Source organism: Dendrobates tinctorius, unplaced genomic scaffold, assembly GCF_039654945.1.
Source record: "Dendrobates tinctorius isolate UK_male_01 unplaced genomic scaffold, ASM3965494v1 ptg000126l, whole genome shotgun sequence".
NCBI classification, from domain to species: domain Eukaryota; kingdom Metazoa; phylum Chordata; class Amphibia; order Anura; family Dendrobatidae; genus Dendrobates; species Dendrobates tinctorius.
The window spans coordinates 10,669-29,537 of record NW_027361794.1 but is presented as its reverse complement, the minus strand read 5'-3'; the positions used below and the strand labels follow the sequence as shown (position 1 = coordinate 29,537).

Here is an 18,869-nt window from a genome sequence, read left to right as displayed (position 1 = left end):
ACTTCCATGGATCCTGGTTATTCTGACAATGTTTTCTCGTGACATATTGTACTTCATGTTAGTGGTAAAATTTCATTCAAATAACTTGCGTTTATTTGTGAAAAAAATGGAAATTTGGCGAAAATTTTGAAAATTTCGCAATTTTCCAACTTTGAATTTTTATGCCCTTAAATCAGATACGTCACACAAAAAACTTGATAAGTAACATTTCCCACATGTTTCCTTTACATCAGCACAATTTTGGAACCAAAATTTTTTTTTGTTAGGAAGTTATAAGGGTTAAAAATTGACCAGCGATTTCTCATTTTTGCAACACCATTTTATTTTTACGGACCACATCACATTTGAAGCCACTTTGAGGGGTCTATATGATAGAAAATACTAAAAAGTGACACCATTCTAAAAACTGCACCCCTCAAGGTGCTCAAAACCACATTCAAGAAGTTCATTAACCCTTTAGGTGCGTCACAGGAATTTTTTGAATATTTAAAAAAAATGAACATTTAACTTTTCTTTCACAAAAAAAATACTTCAGGTTCAATTTTTTTATTTTACCAAGGGTAACAGGAGAAATTGGACTGCAAAAGTTATTGTGCAATTTGTCCTGAGTACACTGATACCTGATATGTGGGGGGGGAAACCACTGTTTCGGCGCATGGCTGAGCTCAGAAGGGAAGGAGCGCAGTTTGACTTTTTCAATGCAAAATTGGCTGGAATTCAGATCGGACGCCATGTCACGTTTGGAGAGCCCCTGATGTACCTAAACAGTGGAAACCCCTCCCAAGTGACCCCATTTTGGAAACTAGACCCCCCAAGGAACTTATCTAGATATGTGGTGAGAACTTTGAACCCACAAGGGCTTCACAGAAGTTTATAATGTACAGCGGTACAATTAAAAAATCATTTTTTCCACAAAAATGATCTTTTCACCCCCAACTTTTATTTTCCCAAGGGTAACAGGACCCTAAAAGTTATTGTGCAATTTGTCCTGAGTACGCTGATACCCCACATGTGGGGGTAAACCACTGTTTGGGTGCATGGCAGAGCTCGGAAGGGAAGCAGCGCCATTTGACGTTTTTGGCTGGAATTGAGATCGGACACCATGCCGCGTTTGGAAAGCCCCCGATGTACCAAAACAGTGGAAACCCCCCACAAATGACACCATTTTGGAAACTAGACCCCCCAGAGAACTAATCTAGATGTGTGGTGAGCACTTTTACCCCTGTAGTGCTTCACAGAAGTTTATAACGCCCGAGCGTGAAAATAAAAAAATCGTATTTTTTCCACAAACATGATCATTTAGTCACCAATTTTTTTATTTTTCCAAGGGTACCAGGAGAAATTGGACCCCAAAAGTTGTTGTCCAATTTGTCCTGCGTACGCTGATACCCCATATGTGGGAGAAAACTACTGTATGGGCACACGTCGGGTCTCGGAAAGGAAGTAGTGACGTTTTGGAATGCAGACTTTGATGGAATGGTCTGCGGGTGTCATGTTGCTTTTGGAGAGCCCCTGATGTACCTAAACAGTGGAAACCCCCTACAAGTGACCCCATATTGGAAACTAGACCCCCTAAGGAACTTATCTAGTTGTGTGGTGAGCATTTTGAACCCCCCAGTGCTTCACAGAAGTTTATAACGCCCGGGCGAGAAAATAAAAAAAATCGTATTTTTTCAACAAACGTGATCTTTTAGTCCCCATTTATTTATTTTCCCAAGGCTAATAGGAGAAATTGGACCAAAAATGTTGTTGTCCAATTTGTCCTGAGTACGCTTATACCTCATATGTGGGAGAAAACTGCTGTATGGGCACACGTCGGGGCTCGGAAGGGAAGTAGTGACATTTTGGAATGCAGACTTTGATGGAATGGTCTGCGGGTGTCATGTGCGTTTGGAGAGCCCCTGATGTACCTAAACTTTTGAAACTCCCCACAAGTGACCCCATTTTGGACACTAGACTCCCCACGGAACTTATCTAGATGTGTGGTGAGCACTTTGAACCCCCAAGTGCTTCACAGAAGTTTATAACGCCCGGTCGTGAAAATAAAAAAAATCATTTTTTCCACAAAAGATATTTTTGCCCCAATTTTTTATTTTCCTAAGGGTAACAGGTGAAATTGGACCCCAAAGGTTGTTTTGCAATTTGTCCTGAGTAGGCCGATATCCTATATGTGGGGGTAAAACACTGTTTGGGCACATGGCAGAGCTTGGAAGGGAAGGACCACCATTTGACTTTTTCAACTCAGAATTGGCTAGAATTGAGATCAGACGCCATGTTGCATTTGAAGAGCACCTGATGAGCCCAAACAGTGGAAACCCCCCCCTTTCTAACTCTAACCCTAACCCCAACACACTCCTAACCCTAATCTCAGCCCTAACCCTAGCCCTAATGGGAAAATGGAAATAAATACATTTTTAGGGGGGTTTGATTTACTATTTATGGCGGTTTTTATATTTGGCAGCTGTCACACGCTAAAAGACGCTTTTTATTGTAAAAATAGTTTTTGCATCACCACATATTGAGAGCTATAATTTTTCTGTATTTTGACCCACCGAGTCATGTGAGGTCTTATTTTTTGCGGGACAAGTTGACGTTTTTATTGGTACCATTTTCGGGCACGTGACATTTTTTGATCGCTTTTTATTCCGATTTTTGGGAAGCAGAATGAACAAAAACCAGCGTTTCATGAATTTCTTTTGGGGGGTGCGTTTACACCGTTCCGGGTGCGATAAAATTAATAAATCGGTTTTATTCTCCGGGTCAGTACGGTTACAGCGATACCTCATTTAGGTCTTTTTTTATGTTTTGTCTGCGAGCTATAACTTTTTTATTTTTTCACTGATGATGCTGTATGGTGGCTCTTTTTTTGCGGGACAAGATGAAGTTTTCAGCGGTACCATGGTTATTTATATCCGTCTTTCTGATCGTGCGTTATTGCACTTTTTGTTCGGCGGTATGATAATAAATGATTATTTTTTGCTTCATTTTTTTTTTATTTTTTTAAGGGGTTAGCTAAAGGGGTTAACTAATGGAACCATTTTATAGGGCGGGTCATTACGGACGCGGCGATACCAAATATGTGTACTTTTATTGTTTTTTTTTTATTTCCAAAAAATGAATTTATTGGGGGAATACTTTTTTTTTTCTAATTTATTTGGCGATTTTTAAAAAAAAATTAACACTTTTTTTTCTTTTGTTTTCAAATAATTTTATTGTTTTTTTAGAAATAAACAGGGTAGGGAAAGGAAGGTAGGAAGGGAGGGAAGGGAGTGGGGAATAAACAACCTTGTACAGGTACGGAAAAAAAATTTAAAAACTAGAGAAACCACAAATAGACAGACTAACATATATCGAATAACAACATAAAAGAAAAAAAAAACAACTTTATTATTTAAATTTAACTTTATTACCTTGTCCCAGGTGGGACATCACTGTCCTGTGACAGATCGCTGATCTGTCACATCACAGATCACTGTGACAGATCAGCGATCTGTCACAGGCATAGACGCAGACTTCCTCATGCCTGCGCTTTGCAGGCACTGAGGAAGCAGGCTCCCTGCAGGCCCCCGAAGGTCCCCGTCGCCATCTTGGATTTGGGGGCCTGCAGGGAAGGAGCCCCCCGCAGCAGCGCTGCACATTGCGCTGCCGTGGGGGGCTCAGGGAAGCACGGAGGGAGCCCCCTCCCTGCCGATGCTTCCCTTTAACCCCCGGTACACCGCGATCGTGTTTGATCGCGGTGTGCAAGGGGTTAGCGTGTCGGGGGCGGTCCGTGACCGCCCCTGACACATTGTGCCGGGTGTCAGCTGTGATAATCAGCTGACACCCGGCCGCGATCAGCGGCGCCCACCACGTGAGCTCCGCTGATCACTATGACGTACTATCAAGTTCCAGGGCACATGGACGGGATAGTACGTCATATGGGATTAAGGGGTTAAAAGGGATCTGAATACTTTCCCTACCCACTGTAAGGCGTTTCTAGTCTGTACCGAGACCAGTTGGGTGTAGTTGAGGCATTTTCTCCTGTGTGGGTTCTCCAGTTGCTATCAAGATGCGATTTCTGGTTAAAATATTTCCCACATTCTGGAAAAGTTTCTCCTTTCTGTTAGTTTTCTTATGTGCAATAAGATTTGATTCCTGATTAAAACAATTCCCACATTATGAACGGGATAAAGGCTTCTCCTCTGTGTGAGATCGCTGATGTCTATTAAGATGTGATTTATGTTTAAAACATTTCTCACATTCTGAACATGAAAAAGGCTTCTCTCCTGTGTGCGTTCTCTGATGGCTATCAAGATGTGATTTATCTTTAAAACATTTCCCACATTCTGAACATGAAAAAGGCTTCTCCCCTGTGTGGATTCTTTGATGCTTAACAACTTCTGATTTCTGGATAAAATGTTTCCCACATTCTGAACATGAAAAAGGCTTCTCCCCTGTGTGAGTTTTCTCATGTGCATCAAGAGTTGATTTCGCTAAAAAACATTTCTTACATTCTGAGCATGAGAAAGGCTTCTCCCCTGTGTGGATTCTTTGATGCTTAACAACTTCTGATTTCTGGGTAAAATGTTTCCCACATTCTGAACATGAAAAAGGCTTCTCTCCTGTGTGCGTTCTCTGATGTCTATTAAGATGAGCTTTTGTTGTAAAACATTTCTCACATTCTGAACATGAAAATGGCTTCTCCCCTGTGTGAGTTCTCTGGTGCGTAAGCAAACTTGTTTTATGATTAAAACATTTCCCACATTCTGAACATGAAAAAGGCTTCTCCCCTGTGTGAGTTCTCTTATGTACGGTAAGACTTTTTCTGTCTGTAAAACATTTCCCACATTCTGAACATGAAAAAGGCTTTTCCCCTGTGTGGATTCTTTGATGCTTAACAACTTCTGATTTCTGGATAAAAAGTTTCCCACATTCTGAGCATGAAAAAGGCTTTTCCCCTGTGTGGACTCTTTGGTGAATAACAACTTGTGTTTTCTGGTTAAAACGTTTCCCACATTCTGAACATGAAAAAGGCTTCTCCTCTGCGTGAGATCGCTGATGTCTGTTAAGACTTGATTTCTTTGTAAAACATTTCCCACATTCTGAACATGAAATTTTGTTCTCTGCTGTCTGAATTTTTGGATGTTTAAGAAAAGACTTTTCAAAGGAAAAACTATTTCCATTTTCTGAAAGTGAAAATGGCTTCTTTGCTTTAGGAGCAATTTCTTTTTTAATGCTTATTTTGTGACTTTGATTTTCCTTAGTAGTCGGTAATGAATCAGAAGACAGGACCTGTTTCAAAGAATCAGATGACAGATCTTTGCTGTGATGGGATGATAGTATAGCTGGAGTAATGGCATTCATTTCAACTGTATCCTGCGAGATCTGAAGATCATCTAATTTAACAATTGAAGATGTCAGCTGTTCCTCTGATCTCCCGGTACAATCATCTGCCAAGAATAAAACCAATTATTATTTTTGAAAAGCCTTGAAATTTATATTTTTGAACATTTCTACCTAAACTGTTCTTAAAAATGGCAAGTTATGTAAAAATATAGAATTATTCACCAAGAAAATGACAGTTCACAGTTAATAGAAAACCTAATAGGATGAACCAGTGTATCATGGTGTGTTCATTCTGCTTCCCAAATATGGAATAAAAAGCCAAACAATGTTATGTAGTTTAAAATAATACCAATAAAACTCTACTCATCTCACAAAACAGTCCCCACTCAGTTCCATCATCAGTCAATGGAAAAACAGAGGTTTCAACATTATTAGTGGTTCAAAGGATGTTGAAAAGCAACACGGCTTCCATACACCAGTCCACCAATATCCGCTCTCCCATAGTCAAATCACCCCTTCGCTTCTTGCGGTGTGCCAAAGCTACATTTATCATCCATGTATTTGGCATTAGTTTAGTGAGAAGAACCCATTTAATTTGCGATGTGTGTGTCTCCTGAAGCACAATCTGGGCAATAAAATGGCATATTGGCTATTTTCACTTTCCATCATCCACTCTGTGCCAATTTCTGGAAAGAGACCGTGGAATCAAAATAGTCACTACTATAGATTAAGTCACTGAGGGATATAAATTCCAAAACGGAGTTACTTTATGGGGATTTCTGGTTTTCTGCCATTTTGTCATATTAGGTCTTCTACAAATGGTGTATCCTATCTCCTCTGGGATCTGCTCCTGCCACCAGGAACCGCCTTAATCATTCTGAAGAAGCACTAGTAAAGGAGGAGACATCAGAAACAGAAGCTCTGGGAGGCACAAGTTCTGTCCAGCCACTAAGATTAGTGTGCCTGGGACCTGCAGTACCATCCAGTCTGGCAGTATGGATGAGCGTGCTTGTCCAGCTGAAGTAATTGCTCCCTACTTCAGCCAAGTGGAAAGCACCACACCCTAGTAAAGCACAAAGCATATTGCCGGAAGCTGCCAGATACAGGCTTGTTCTCCTCTGGTTCAGTCCTCTGTGCTCAGCTCCCGGCTTGTGCATTTGTTTCCTGTTGTGACCCCGGCACGTTTACTGACTACTCTTGTGTCTTCTGAGTTTGTATTTTTTCTGCCTTCCTGGTTCTGACACAATAATTTGATTATTCTTTTGATGTCTCACAACATAGAACAGCAGGTATCCCCATGGTCCAAGCCTAAGGGTCTCTGTGTAAGTCCAGATCCAGATGGGTGATGAGTAAGGCAATCCATTTTTTGAGCACTAACTACTGTAATCAAAAATTGTGACTACAGACAATAAACCATCTAGTGAAATTATCAAACAACAATCTTCATCAGTAAAGAATGAGTAACTAGTGGTGAAACCTCTCTGGGGTAATTACAGTATGGGGCTTGGTGGCTCTTGGCAATCTAAACTATCATAAGAGCCAATATTTTCTGTTAGATGAGTTTCAAGAAAAAATATTAGACATTTCAAGAGAACTTTTTATAATACTGCAGAGCTGAGGTGTCTTACATTTAGATCTCAGGCATTTGGAAGAGGAAATAGAGACTTTTTTTTTTTTAAGACTACCAGGGAGTTATAGACTCACATAAGGTAGGCAGGCTGATCACACCACAATCAAAATACCCTGAGCCCCTAAAAAAAGATAGAGAATAAAAAAAATATGTTGCATCCCCAACAACAACGTTTGTTTGGGGGGAGAATGCCAACACCAAACTGGACTTTCACTTCCTCATGGTGGACCACTGGAGCTACTATTAGCTCTGACCAGAAAAGTAGAGAAAATATTTGTGCTTCCCATTTCAGGAACAATTGTGCAGTAATCTAAATTCCTTAGCATTGAAAACATAATGGAATTTATGACGTGTAGTAAAACCATGAAACCAGCGCTCGAGCCATGCCAACACATCTCCTGCAGGCCTGAATAAAGGTATATTGCATATACATCATGGCACAGGTGTAATTTTTTTAATGTAGTTTATCACAATCCTCCTTGAAGAGAATTAGTTTAAAACGAATATGAAAAGTCAGGATAAAGGGAAACTCTGTTATTGTACATAAATTCACACTTGGCCTCACTGCACATTTAATGTTACCGATCATAAAAGTGAAGTTTGCCCAGAAAGACTGGACCTGGTCTTGTAGGGACCATATGAGCACATTCAGCAGCACAGAAGGGAGAGAAGGTAGATTCATCCAATAAGATATCAGAGGTCTATGAAACCAACAGCATCATTACTCTCCGATTCCTGTAAGAGGTCCATCATAATGAATTTCATCAACTCATTTTGTCAGTACATTATACATACGCTATCATTTGGCTTTGTAGTTTACAGATCTGGGCAGGTAACGGTCAGTGTCTCCTAATTTACAAATGTGGATCTTCCTGGTTGTAAGTTCTCTAGAAAAGGGCTTTCAATGACCAAAGTGATTTGAACAGTTTTGGGTGAAGGATAATGTTGTCGTCTAGAGCAAAATGGTGATCACACGATTGTGATAAGGCCAGACTACATCACTGATAAAGTAGACACTGCCAGTGACTGAGAAGAATCAGTGACTTCTCTGTATTTAGTGGTTACTACTCACCTGGGTAGTTATATGTGGGAATCTCCTCTTTACACCGCTCATCACCCCTCACATATGTCTTTGTAGTATTAATATGGGTCAGATCTTCACCCTGAAACAAATATTGTAAAAGTCACAGACAGATGGAGAAGTCACATCTATGATCAGCTCTAATCCTGCCATCTCCACCGTTCTCATTACACAAGTATAAAACATATAATACTGGTGGATTAAACAAGACTGAGCACAAGACCTTCACAGCCGTCTACACATCATAGGGGAGATCTCCTAACATCTCTCCATCTACCTGATGATCCCGTGGAACATTGGGATCTTCTTGTTTACAGTCCTGTGGAAGAAGAGGACGGGGACATCTCTCTGGTGTTGTCCTCTTACTGGATAGATCTGGAGGAAACACATATAGGGACTGAATTCATTCTTTACATACAGATAATTATAGGCCGTGTGTATTTAGTCCTGTCTATTACCTGGTGATGTGAGGGGCTGGGGAACCTTCATCATGACATCCTTGTACAGATCTGTGTGTCCTTCTAAATACTCCCACTCCTCCATGGAGAAATAGACGGCGACATCCTGACTCCTTATAGGAACCTGACACATACAATGATACCGTCATCCCCCGATCCCATCATAGCATTACTGTATAATGTCCCAGCATTCCCAGCAGTGTCACCTCTCCAGTCAGCAGCTCAATCATCTTGTAGGTGAGTTCTAGGATCTTCTGGTCATTAATGTCCTCATGTATCAGGGGGTGAGGTGGAGGCCCCGTGATTGGGCTCAGGGGTCTTCCCCATGCCTCAGACACAGGGTCCTGACAGCGCTCACTAGAGGTCTTCTTCACTACTGTGTAATCCTGGTTATGGAGAGACACATTAATAAATCTCACTACAGACATTTCCAGAGTCCTCACCTCTCCAGTTCTGTCCATCTGTTATTCCCATAGATAAGAATGATGTAATGTGACGTCATCAGAATCTCTCACCTCTCCAGTAAGCCGGAAGAGGATCTCTAGGGTGAGGTGTAATATCCTCTCCGCCATCTTGTCTCTGTTCATATCCATCATTGATGGGTAATTCAGGAAAATTCTCTTATACAGAAGATTTTCACTGAAAGGATCCGATATTGTAGAGACCTGAATGGGAAGATGAGCCGATGTAACATCATAAAATCCTGTATAATAATATATGTCTGTGTAGTATTAATATGGATCAGATCTTCTCCCTGAAACAAATATTGTAAAAGTCACAGACAGATGGAGAAGTCACATCTATGATCAGCTCTAATCCTGCCATATCATTACACAAGTATAAAACATTTAATACTGGTGGCTAAAACAAGATCTACCCATCACAGGGGAGATCTCATGGCTAGAGATGAGCGAATATGTTCGGCTCCCTCCTTATACAACAAGATATAGTTCTTTACTGAATAAGATGCTAAAGGAACACGGATACCTGGATCGCTCCTACTGAACAGCTGCCGGTGACAGAGCTGCATGTGTCGCGGCTGTGTGACAGTCACAACACATGCATTTAGAGTACAACATACAGGCTCTCCATGCATGTGTTTTAACTATCACACAGCCGTAACACATGCAACTGCGGCGCCAGACAGCTGATCAACAGGAGCGAGCCAGGTATCCGGGTTCCATCTGCAGATTATTCGGTAAGCGCTATAGCTTGCCGAATAAGTAGGGATCCGAACATATTCACTCATCTCTACTCATGACACTTTCTCTCCATCTACCTGATGATCCTGAGGAACATTGGGATCTTCTTGTTTACAGTCCTGTAGAAGAAGAGGACGGGGACATCTCTCTGGTGTTGTCCTCTTAGTGGATAGATCTGGAGGAAACACATACAGGGACTGAATTCATTCTTTACATACAGATAATAGATTGTTTGTATTTAGTCCTGTCTATTACCTGGTGATGTGAGGGGCTGGGGAACCACCATCATGACGTCCTTGTACAGATCTCTGTGTCCTTCTAAATACTCCCACTCCTCCGTGGAGAAATAGACGGCGACATCCTGACATCTTATAGGAACCTGAAACATACAATGATACCGTCATCCCCCGATCCCTTCATAGCGTTACTGTATAATTTCCCAGCATTCCCAGCAGGGTCACCTCTCCAGTCAGCAGCTCAATCATCTTGTAGGCGAGTTCTAGGATCTTCTGGTCATTGATGTCCTCATGTATCAGGGGGTGAGGTGGAGGCCCTGTGATTGGGCTCAGTGGTCTTCCCCATCCCTCAGACACAGGGTCCTGACAGCGCTCACTAGAGGTCTTCTTCACTACTGTGTAATCCTGGTAATGGAGAGACACATTAATAAATCTCACTACAGACATTCCCAGAGTCCTCACCTCTCCAGTTCTGTCCATCTGTTATTCCCATAGATAAGAATGATGTAATGTGACGTCATCAGAATCTCTCACCTCTCCAGTAAGCCGGAAGAGGATCTCTAGGGTGTGGTGCAATATCTTCTCCACCATCTTGTCTCTGTCCATAGCCATTTTGATGGGTATATCAGGAAAATTCTCTTCTATAGAAGATCTTCACTGAGAGGATCCGATATTGTAGAGACCTGAATGAGAAGATGAGACGATGTAACATCATAAAAATCTTGTGTAATGATACAATTACTGGAGATAATAAGGAAAAACATATGATGATATTTATCATTTTACAGTTTTTAATTTTCTTCTTTATACCTAGTAATGCAATCTATATATTTTCGGCCACAGACAACAAGCAGTTGGGAAGCAAGAAGTGCTCTAAAACTTCCTGGTAGAAGGCTGCGCTGACTTTGGTCTTGATAAAACACAGTGGACCTACACCAGCAGATGACATGGCTCTCCAAACCATCACTGATTGTGGAGACTTCACACTAGACCTCAAGCAGCTTGGATTGTGGCCTCTCCACTCTTCCTCCAGACTCTGGGACCTTGATTTCCAAATGAAATGCAAAATTTACTTTCATCTGAAAACAACACCTTGGACCACTGAGCAACAGTCCAGTTCTTTTTCTTCTTGGCCCAGGTAAGATGCTTCTGGTGTTGTCTATTGGCCATGAGTGGCTTGACACAAGGAATGTGGTACTTGTCACTCCAGCAGCAGTCCACACCTTGTGAATCTCCTCCAAATTTTTGAATGGCCTTTTCATAATCCTTTCAAGGCTGCTGTTATCCCAGTTGCTTGTGCACCTTTTTCTACCACGCTTTTTCCTTCCACTCAATTTAATATGCTTGGATACAGCACTGTGTGAACAGCCATCTTCTTTAGCAATGACATTTTGGGGCTTACACTCATGGAGGAGTGTGTCAATGACTGCCTTCTGGACATCTGTCAAGTCATCAGTCTTCCCCATGATTGTGGAGCTACTGAAACAAACTAAGGGACCTTTTTAATTGCTTAGGAAGCCTTTGTTTTTCGTTAATTATTCTAATTTACTGAGATAATGACTTTTGGGTTTTCATTGGCTGTAAGCCATAATCATCAACATTAACAGAAATAAACACTTGAAATAGATCACTCTGTTTGTAATGACTCTATATATGAGTTTATTTTTTTGTATTGAAGAACTGAAATAAATTAACTTTTTGATGATATTATAATTTTGTGAGAAGCACCTGTATCTCATAGGTCCTGGGATCATTAGTATCTGCACTGTTGTGAGTTCATTTTCCCCTTCACCATTGAGGTCTGATGAACTCCCTCTTCTGGTGAAGGAAGGTAGTGAGGCTGATTACCAAGCACCTGGGCAGGATGATGATGACTGGGTGACGGGAATTACTGACTGGATATAAGGCAGCCGACGCCCTTCTGCCTTGCTGGTGATCTCTCTGAGGGATTCTAGGAGACCAGTCTGATTCCTGCTCCTCAAAAGCTAAGTTTTCTGTTCTACTTTTTGCATTTGTGTTTTGGTTTTGTTTTGCATTGTTTTCCTTGATTTCTGCCATTCCCTGCTGGGGTGAGCTGAATTCCTTTTTGCTCTGTCTTCAGAAAATAGCTGAGTACTGATATAGTCTTTTTGAAGCCTAGCGTCTTCAGGGCTTTTTTCCCTATCAGCTGTTGGCTCTTGTTTTGATAGGGTTTTGGCGGATTACAGACAGCAGCTTTTCTATCCTGTCCTATCTAGTTAGCTTGGGCCCCATCATTTGCTCAGCCTCTCTTTCATCTGTGTGAGTGTTTTTTCATCTTGCTTCACCGTCATTATATGTTGGGGGCTGCCTATGGCTTTGGGGTCTGCTCTGGGGCAGTTTAGATTTCCCTTTCTGTCTTTAGGCTATGTAGTTCTCCGGCTGTGATCGAGGGGTCTAGGGCACCGTAGGAACCCCCCACGGCTACTGCTAGTTGTTGTGGATGGGTTCAGGGGTCTGCAATCTGATAGCTGCCAACTTCTCTTGTTTTCTGGACTTAGCTAGTATTTCTGTTTTTTCCTCCTACGGTGACTGATTCATAACACTGCACCAAGAATGGAACTAAGTGAATATTTATTAATTCGCCATGGGGTAGTTGTTGGGGTGTAAGGTTGCCATATTGTGTGTGTAGGGGACAGTACTGTGGGAACATTATCCTGTGTGTGGGGGAAGCTGGTACTGTGTGAACAAGATACTGTGCATGGAGGGATAGTGGTACTGTGGGAACATTATACTTTGTGTGGTTGAATGATAATACTGTGGGAACATTATACTGTGTGGGGGGGGTATGGCGGTACTGTGAGAAGATTATACTGTGTATGGTCTCCTGTTGCTCTGGCTAGTTATTACGTTTTTTTGTGCTGTGAAAAATGTCTGTCATATGTCCAGCCAGGCTCCCTCCATGATCAATGCTATATGCATGCTCCTATAGGCTTTACTCCTTTCGAGACTTCTGTTACAAACGACAAGTCCTCTCAACCATCCAAACTCCAGGCAGTCCTTGCTCAAGCCTATACAAAAAATGGTGGGGGGGAACAAGAGGCACAATAGTGCCCTATCACTAGTGACACTTAAAGTATGAGCGGTATAATACAGTTCCACTCACCTATTCCAGTTGTGTGACCCACAACTGGCTTGAGAGCATATCACAGAATCAGCTGCTACAGGACCTCCACCAACCACTCACACGTGGAAAAAACCTTCAGAAAGTTGTGGGAAGCAGGGTGTATTGCAGTCCGCGCTAGCCGAGAGTCACAAATCACCTGGGATACAAGATGTTGTAGCAGTGTACTCCTTTATTTCCTCCTACGTGTTTCGGCGCCCTTCCTGGCACCTTGCTCAAGCCTAAACCTTCCTTACACACCCGTTTCAAGGACACAAAGCCCTCCACTTTCAGATCCTCCACCATATGAAGATCTTATCTTACCCAAAACTTTTCCTACTTGAAGGGATAGGTTTCTGCCCGTTCCATACTTTTTCAGTATACAGTGGCTTTTCACAAACAGGTTAAGACTAGTGATGAGCGAACTTGTTCGGAAACGATCACCAAACATATTCGGCACGAATATGGAACATTCAGATTCACGATAGGAAACGCAAGCAAAATTTGAATAAAAATCGGGAAAAATTGGAAACATTCGGTAAAAAGTGTGGGAAGATATTTACGTGGCCACAAAAGTATTTTCAGCACTTTTGCAAAGATAATGGTGATGTATCATGAGCGTGGGGTATGTGTGTGAGGAGGGTAGGTGGTTTGCAGAGCTCAGAGGCACGGTATGCTTGTAAACAGTAATTTTTTTTCCTAACTTTGTGTGTGCACATTGCGGCTAGCCAATCAGGGCGCAGGAAACATTCAGAATGTCCTGACACAACAGCTTGTGTCATTGGCTGCTGAAATCACATGTCCCGCTCCATATAAAGAGCAGACATCTTGTTTTAGCGCCATTTTGACACTAACAGTGCAGAGAGCCTGCTCCTAATGCTGGCAGCGTTAGCAGCTAGATTTTAGAGAGGCGGCTGTTTCTTACTCAGGACAGTTTGCTAGGTAGTGTCCTGTGTGGCTGTGAAATCGACCTTACGGTTGTTTTTTTTGTCATTACAGTGGACCACAGACAAAGACATGTCCTACAAGTGTGTTGTGCACTGTTTCTATTGTGCTCCATGCACGAGTATAGCAATCTAAATCTTTTTTCACTAGCCAAATATGAAACAGCCTCCTGTGTCCCACCTTGTCATTTAGTGGTGTGGTGACCTAGTTCTATGATTTCAGCTATTGTGCATGAAAAAATATTTTTGGGAGGCAGTTGTTAGCATGATTCACCAGGACATATCTCACCTTGTTATTTAGTGGCGTCAAAATTCCACAGTATGCATTGCTCAAGCACATTACAAAATATATATTTTTTGAAGTTGTTAAATGTGATACAGCCCACCGTATCCCAGGTTATTTTGTTGGGTTGAAATTAAGCTGTCTGCAGACCTTATGCACATAACAAAAAAAAAACGTTTTCTGTTGCTAAACGTGAAACAGCCCGCCATATCCCACAGTGTAATTTTGTGGCGGTGAAATTGTTGTGTGTGCAGAGTTGGTGCACATTGAAAAAACAACATTTCTGGGGTTTTACAAAAGTGATACAGTAGGCTAAATTCAAATTTGAAATTGGTGCATATCTTCTAGGTTATACAGGCGTCACCCACACTAAAAAAAAAATGATTCTGTTACTAACATCACATAGGGGGCATCTCACTTTCAAATTGTTTGTAACATCTAGTCTGTTATATTTATTTATTTATATAGCGCCATTAATTCCACAGCACTTTACAGACATTATTGAGGCATAATCCACAGGTACCAAAACAATTTTTCTGTTACTAACATCGTACAGTAGGGGAGATCTAATTTTAAAATTGCTTACAGGATTTATTATTTGTCATACAGGCGTCATCCACACTCAAACAATTCTTTCTTATGTGACTAGTGCAATACAGAACGCCATATTTCACCTTGTCATTTACTGCTGCTGAAAATCAGCTGTTTGCAGAGCTGGTGCAGAGTTTAAAATCTAATTTTTTATTGCTAGTACTGTGGTCCTACAACACTATCTGAGCAACATGACAGTGAAAAAGCGAGGGCATGGTGGAAGGGGGATTAGGCTTAGTGTTCAAGGTGTACATGGGGTAGGTGATAATGTTTGTGAAAGCACTAGTGAACCAACGTCACGTCCTATGCAAAGACAACTTCTGTTACTGGACGGACTACTCTACCTTTCTTTGGCAGATGCACAGCGGTACGCCTTGTTGATGATGCCCAGAAAGAGCATGTGCTTGAGTGGATGGCAAGCGCAGCTTCAAGTGGCCTCTCCTCCTCTACCTCCACCTCAACATCACACCCAGTACAGTCCACAGAGGTGGCACCCAAATTACCCTGGTTTCCTCCCACGTCCCTACTCTCCAACTGTACAACTGTCTGTATGGAACCACAGATGGGAGAGTCTGAAGAGCTGTTCACACATTCTATGCCATGGTAATCAGAAGTGTACTCAAAAGCTTCACAGAGTCAAGAGGAGGAAATCTGCACCGATGCCCAAAATTTTTTTTAGCTTGGCTCCAGGGCAGGATGAAGTAGGGTCCAAGCATCATCCTGACCCTCGGCACTAGGAGGTGATTCTGATGACACTCAAATATCTGAGGCTTACGTGGACAGTACTGTATTGTCAGGGTAGGAAGAGGAGGAGGGCGACTCTAAGGGTTAGAAATGTGATAACACAGAGGATGAGGATGCTGATGAGGTGGTAGATCCCAGTTGGAGTGAACACAGAGGCACACAGCTGAGTCAGTCATCTGAGGAGGAGGACAAGGAGGTTATGTGGCGCAAACACGTAGTGTTGCAAGAATGACAAGCAATGCATCATCAGCCACAACTGTGGTTGTGACTAGCAACGTCTGCGGTTCTGCAGCTCGCAAGGATTGCCTAGCCTGGGCCTTTTTTGACACTGCTAAGGATAAGCCAAGTCATCTAATCTGCCAACTTTTCAAAAAGAAAACTGAGTTGAGGTAAAAAGTGCAATAATTTGATTAGTACATGTATGAACCATCACATGCGCAACCAACATGCATTACTCCGGGAATCCCACTGCACTAAAATGCGGACCAGCAGACCTCAACAAACATCAGCTGCCCCATCAATTGCATCTGCTGCTTCTTTCTCCTCCTCTGTTACAGTGCCAACTATTGAGACACAGGTCTACGACCGCAGAACCTCGGGTTCTTTACCTGCTCCAGTCAAGCTGACTGAGAGCCTGCCATCAGCTGTAACGGAAGCGGACATGCCTGCTGTTTTTGACCGATCTCAGAGAACGAGCACACCACAACTTTCTCAATTCATCATAACATGCTTCGCCTGCACCTCCCTCATGGTCCAGCAATTTGTCCGGTTCACCGTACTCCGCCCTCTGTTAGCACTGCAGCCAGCCCACGGTTCCGCAAATGTGGTCACGTAAAAAATTGTTTCGTCCTACGCATGACAAAGCTAAAAGGTTGAACTTCACCATCTCCAATCTAGTGGCTATGGAAATGATGCCTTTCTGCCTGGAAGATACAGATGATGGCAAGCACAGTCCCCCAGTAACAGTAGCCCAGTGGTCATTACTTTTCTAAGAAAGCTATTCCTGCACTACACCAGAATGTTACAGACAACATCACCTGTTACTTGACTATATCTCTGTCTGCCAGGGTGCATTTCACCACAGACACTTGGATGATTAAGCATGGCCAAGGGCGTTACATCTCTCTGACTGGGCACTGGGTGACTCTGGTGGCTGTGGGTACACTTTTCTTGTGTCTGTGCCTCATTTGATGTGTTTTGGAAGCTTTTGGGGCTGTTAGAAGGTGTTGTGCATGCGTTTGCTTTTGCCTCCTATTGACTGGAATGGCGTTCGGTTATATTCGGCAAATATTTGACGAATATTGCAAATTCAGCAATCGTAATCTGAGCCGAACATTAAAATATTTGCTCATCTCTAGTTAAGACCTTTCTTCAAGGGGTGGCTCATTTCGCCCTTTTTACAGTAAACTGGTGGAACCTTGAGACCTTTTTCTGTCTGCTTTCCAAGTGTCTTTCTTTGAGCTTCTTAGGCAGATTTTCCTCAAATTTCCTTTCCTAGGTGTTGTAAGACAAAAAATGAGAGAAAAAACAACGTGGCAGGCACTGTCACAATGAAAACCAAGATGAGAAGGTGTAGAAAAACAACGAACATTTATTTCTCACATGATGACAAGAAGAAATCAAATCAAAGTTGAAACATGTTCCTGTCTTTTAATAAATGTTTGCTATTTTTTTACACCTTCTTATCTTTTTCTTCATTGTGAAAGTGCCCACCATATTTTTATTCTCTTTTTTGTTTTTTCTCATGTTTTGCCTCGCAATTCTTTCAATGAGCCTTTCTGTCTGTTTTATTGGGTGGAGCAGCAGTCTATAAGAGTAATACCACTTCACTACTACCCTCATCAGAGATGTGCCTGACATGCACAACTCCACCAGGTGAACAGATTCCATCTACTCTTCCCTGTTTCTTATCACCAAGACTTCATTTTGGAGAGCTATTATTTTATCTTCTAGTTTTATAGATGCTGTAATTTCTGGTGCTCAAAACCTCCATTTACAGGGTGTCTGAGATTGCTGCCCTTTCCTGGAGGGTTCTCTTCCTTATTCTCCATCAAAATAACGTAGTTTTGCCACTCATTACATCATTTCTTCCAAAAGTGGTCTTGACTTTCTACATCAATAAGAACATTGTCCTCCCCTCACCTTTTCCATCTATAGTTCATCCGTAGGATCATTTTCTCCATCAATGTGGATTTGGCCTGGGCCTCTAGGCCAAGCTTCTGTTAACGGAAGCCTTCCAGCATTCCAATTTTCTTTTCTTGATCCTTAATGGACCATAGAAGGGCCTGTCAATCTCCAAGACAACCATTTTCAAATGGATTAAGTCAGCTACTGCGGATGTCTACAAGGCCAAATCTTCACCCCTTTGGGAAATTGCTTATTTCACATGGGCAGCCAGACATTAGGTCTCTGCTGCTCAGGTCTCTAAGGCTGCCACCTGGGACTTTGTTCATACATTTGTCAGTCTATAAAATCCAGACTACAGCTTTTGCCAATGCCATCTTAGGATGCAACATATTGCAGGCAGCTGTCAGTATGGGAGTTCACATGGTTGGCTATTATTTTTTCTACCCATTGGGACTGCTCTGGAAAGTCCCACGGTCCTGTGTCCCATATTGCTATCAATGGAGTGACATTATTGGACAGCAACTGTCAGTTGGATCTGTATCAGAGTGCATTTATACATTGTGATCTGTTGCAGAAGCTATATGCAGTAAAATCCTCACCAGTAGACTTGCACTAAGTCGTTCAGATCTTGCTGACAATTTTTCTGTTTTCAGCAGCACCTTCAAAAAAAAAAAAAAAAAAAAAATACACAAGATTAAAAATGGTCCTTGTCAAATATTTCAAACTGCAACACGTCTTTTCATCGTGTCAGGATGGGTTGCAGACTTAAGAAACACAGCTCAAGAAATGCCACAATTGTCAGAGGAGCAGCATCAGGGTCTACTGCAGATTTTTGTGTACCCCGGGTGAAAGAGTCTCAGGCCCCTTTAACCCCTTCATGACCCAGCCTATTTTGACCTTAATGACCTGGCCATTTTTTGCAATTCTGACCAGTGTCCCTTTATGAGGTAATAACTCTGGAACGCTTCAACGCATCTTAGCGATTCTGAGAATGTTTTTTCGTGACATATTGGGCTTCATGTTAGTGGTAAATTTAGGTCGATAATTTTTGCGTTTATTTGTGAAAAAAACAGAAATTTGGTGAAAATTTTGAAAATTTCGCAATTTTCAAATTTTGAATTTTTATT

At 42.0% G+C, this 18,869-nt stretch overlaps 1 protein-coding gene across 1 annotated transcript; it reads right to left on the bottom strand.

Annotated features, from left to right (window-relative positions):
- Window positions 1-1,677: 1,677 nt before the first annotated feature.
- Window positions 1,678-18,406, bottom strand: LOC141047027 (uncharacterized). The gene is made up of 11 exons (XM_073541935.1): window positions 18,342-18,406; window positions 10,467-10,615; window positions 10,158-10,337; window positions 9,952-10,075; window positions 9,774-9,871; window positions 9,010-9,159; window positions 8,701-8,880; window positions 8,495-8,618; window positions 8,314-8,411; window positions 8,028-8,118; window positions 1,678-5,429 (listed from the first exon to the last, which is right to left on the bottom strand). Exons 2-11 carry the CDS (start codon window positions 10,542-10,544, stop codon window positions 4,156-4,158), a joined length of 2,397 nt encoding a protein of 798 aa, XP_073398036.1. The 5' UTR covers window positions 10,545-10,615; window positions 18,342-18,406; the 3' UTR covers window positions 1,678-4,155.
- Window positions 18,407-18,869: the final 463 nt, after the last annotated feature.

Bases quoted from the DNA above. Each gene is read 5' to 3' on its own strand.
- LOC141047027 (XM_073541935.1), bottom strand. From the start codon at position 10,544: ATGGCTATGGACAGAGACAAGATGGTGGAGAAGATATTGCACCACACC. The intron at 10,076-10,157 runs GTGACCCTGCTG...TGTATGTTTCAG, and splicing joins TTGAGCTGCTGACTGGAGAG to GTTCCTATAAGATGTCAGGA. The intron at 8,119-8,313 runs GTAGATGGAGAG...TATTTGTTTCAG, and splicing joins ATGTTCCACGGGATCATCAG to GGTGAAGATCTGACCCATAT.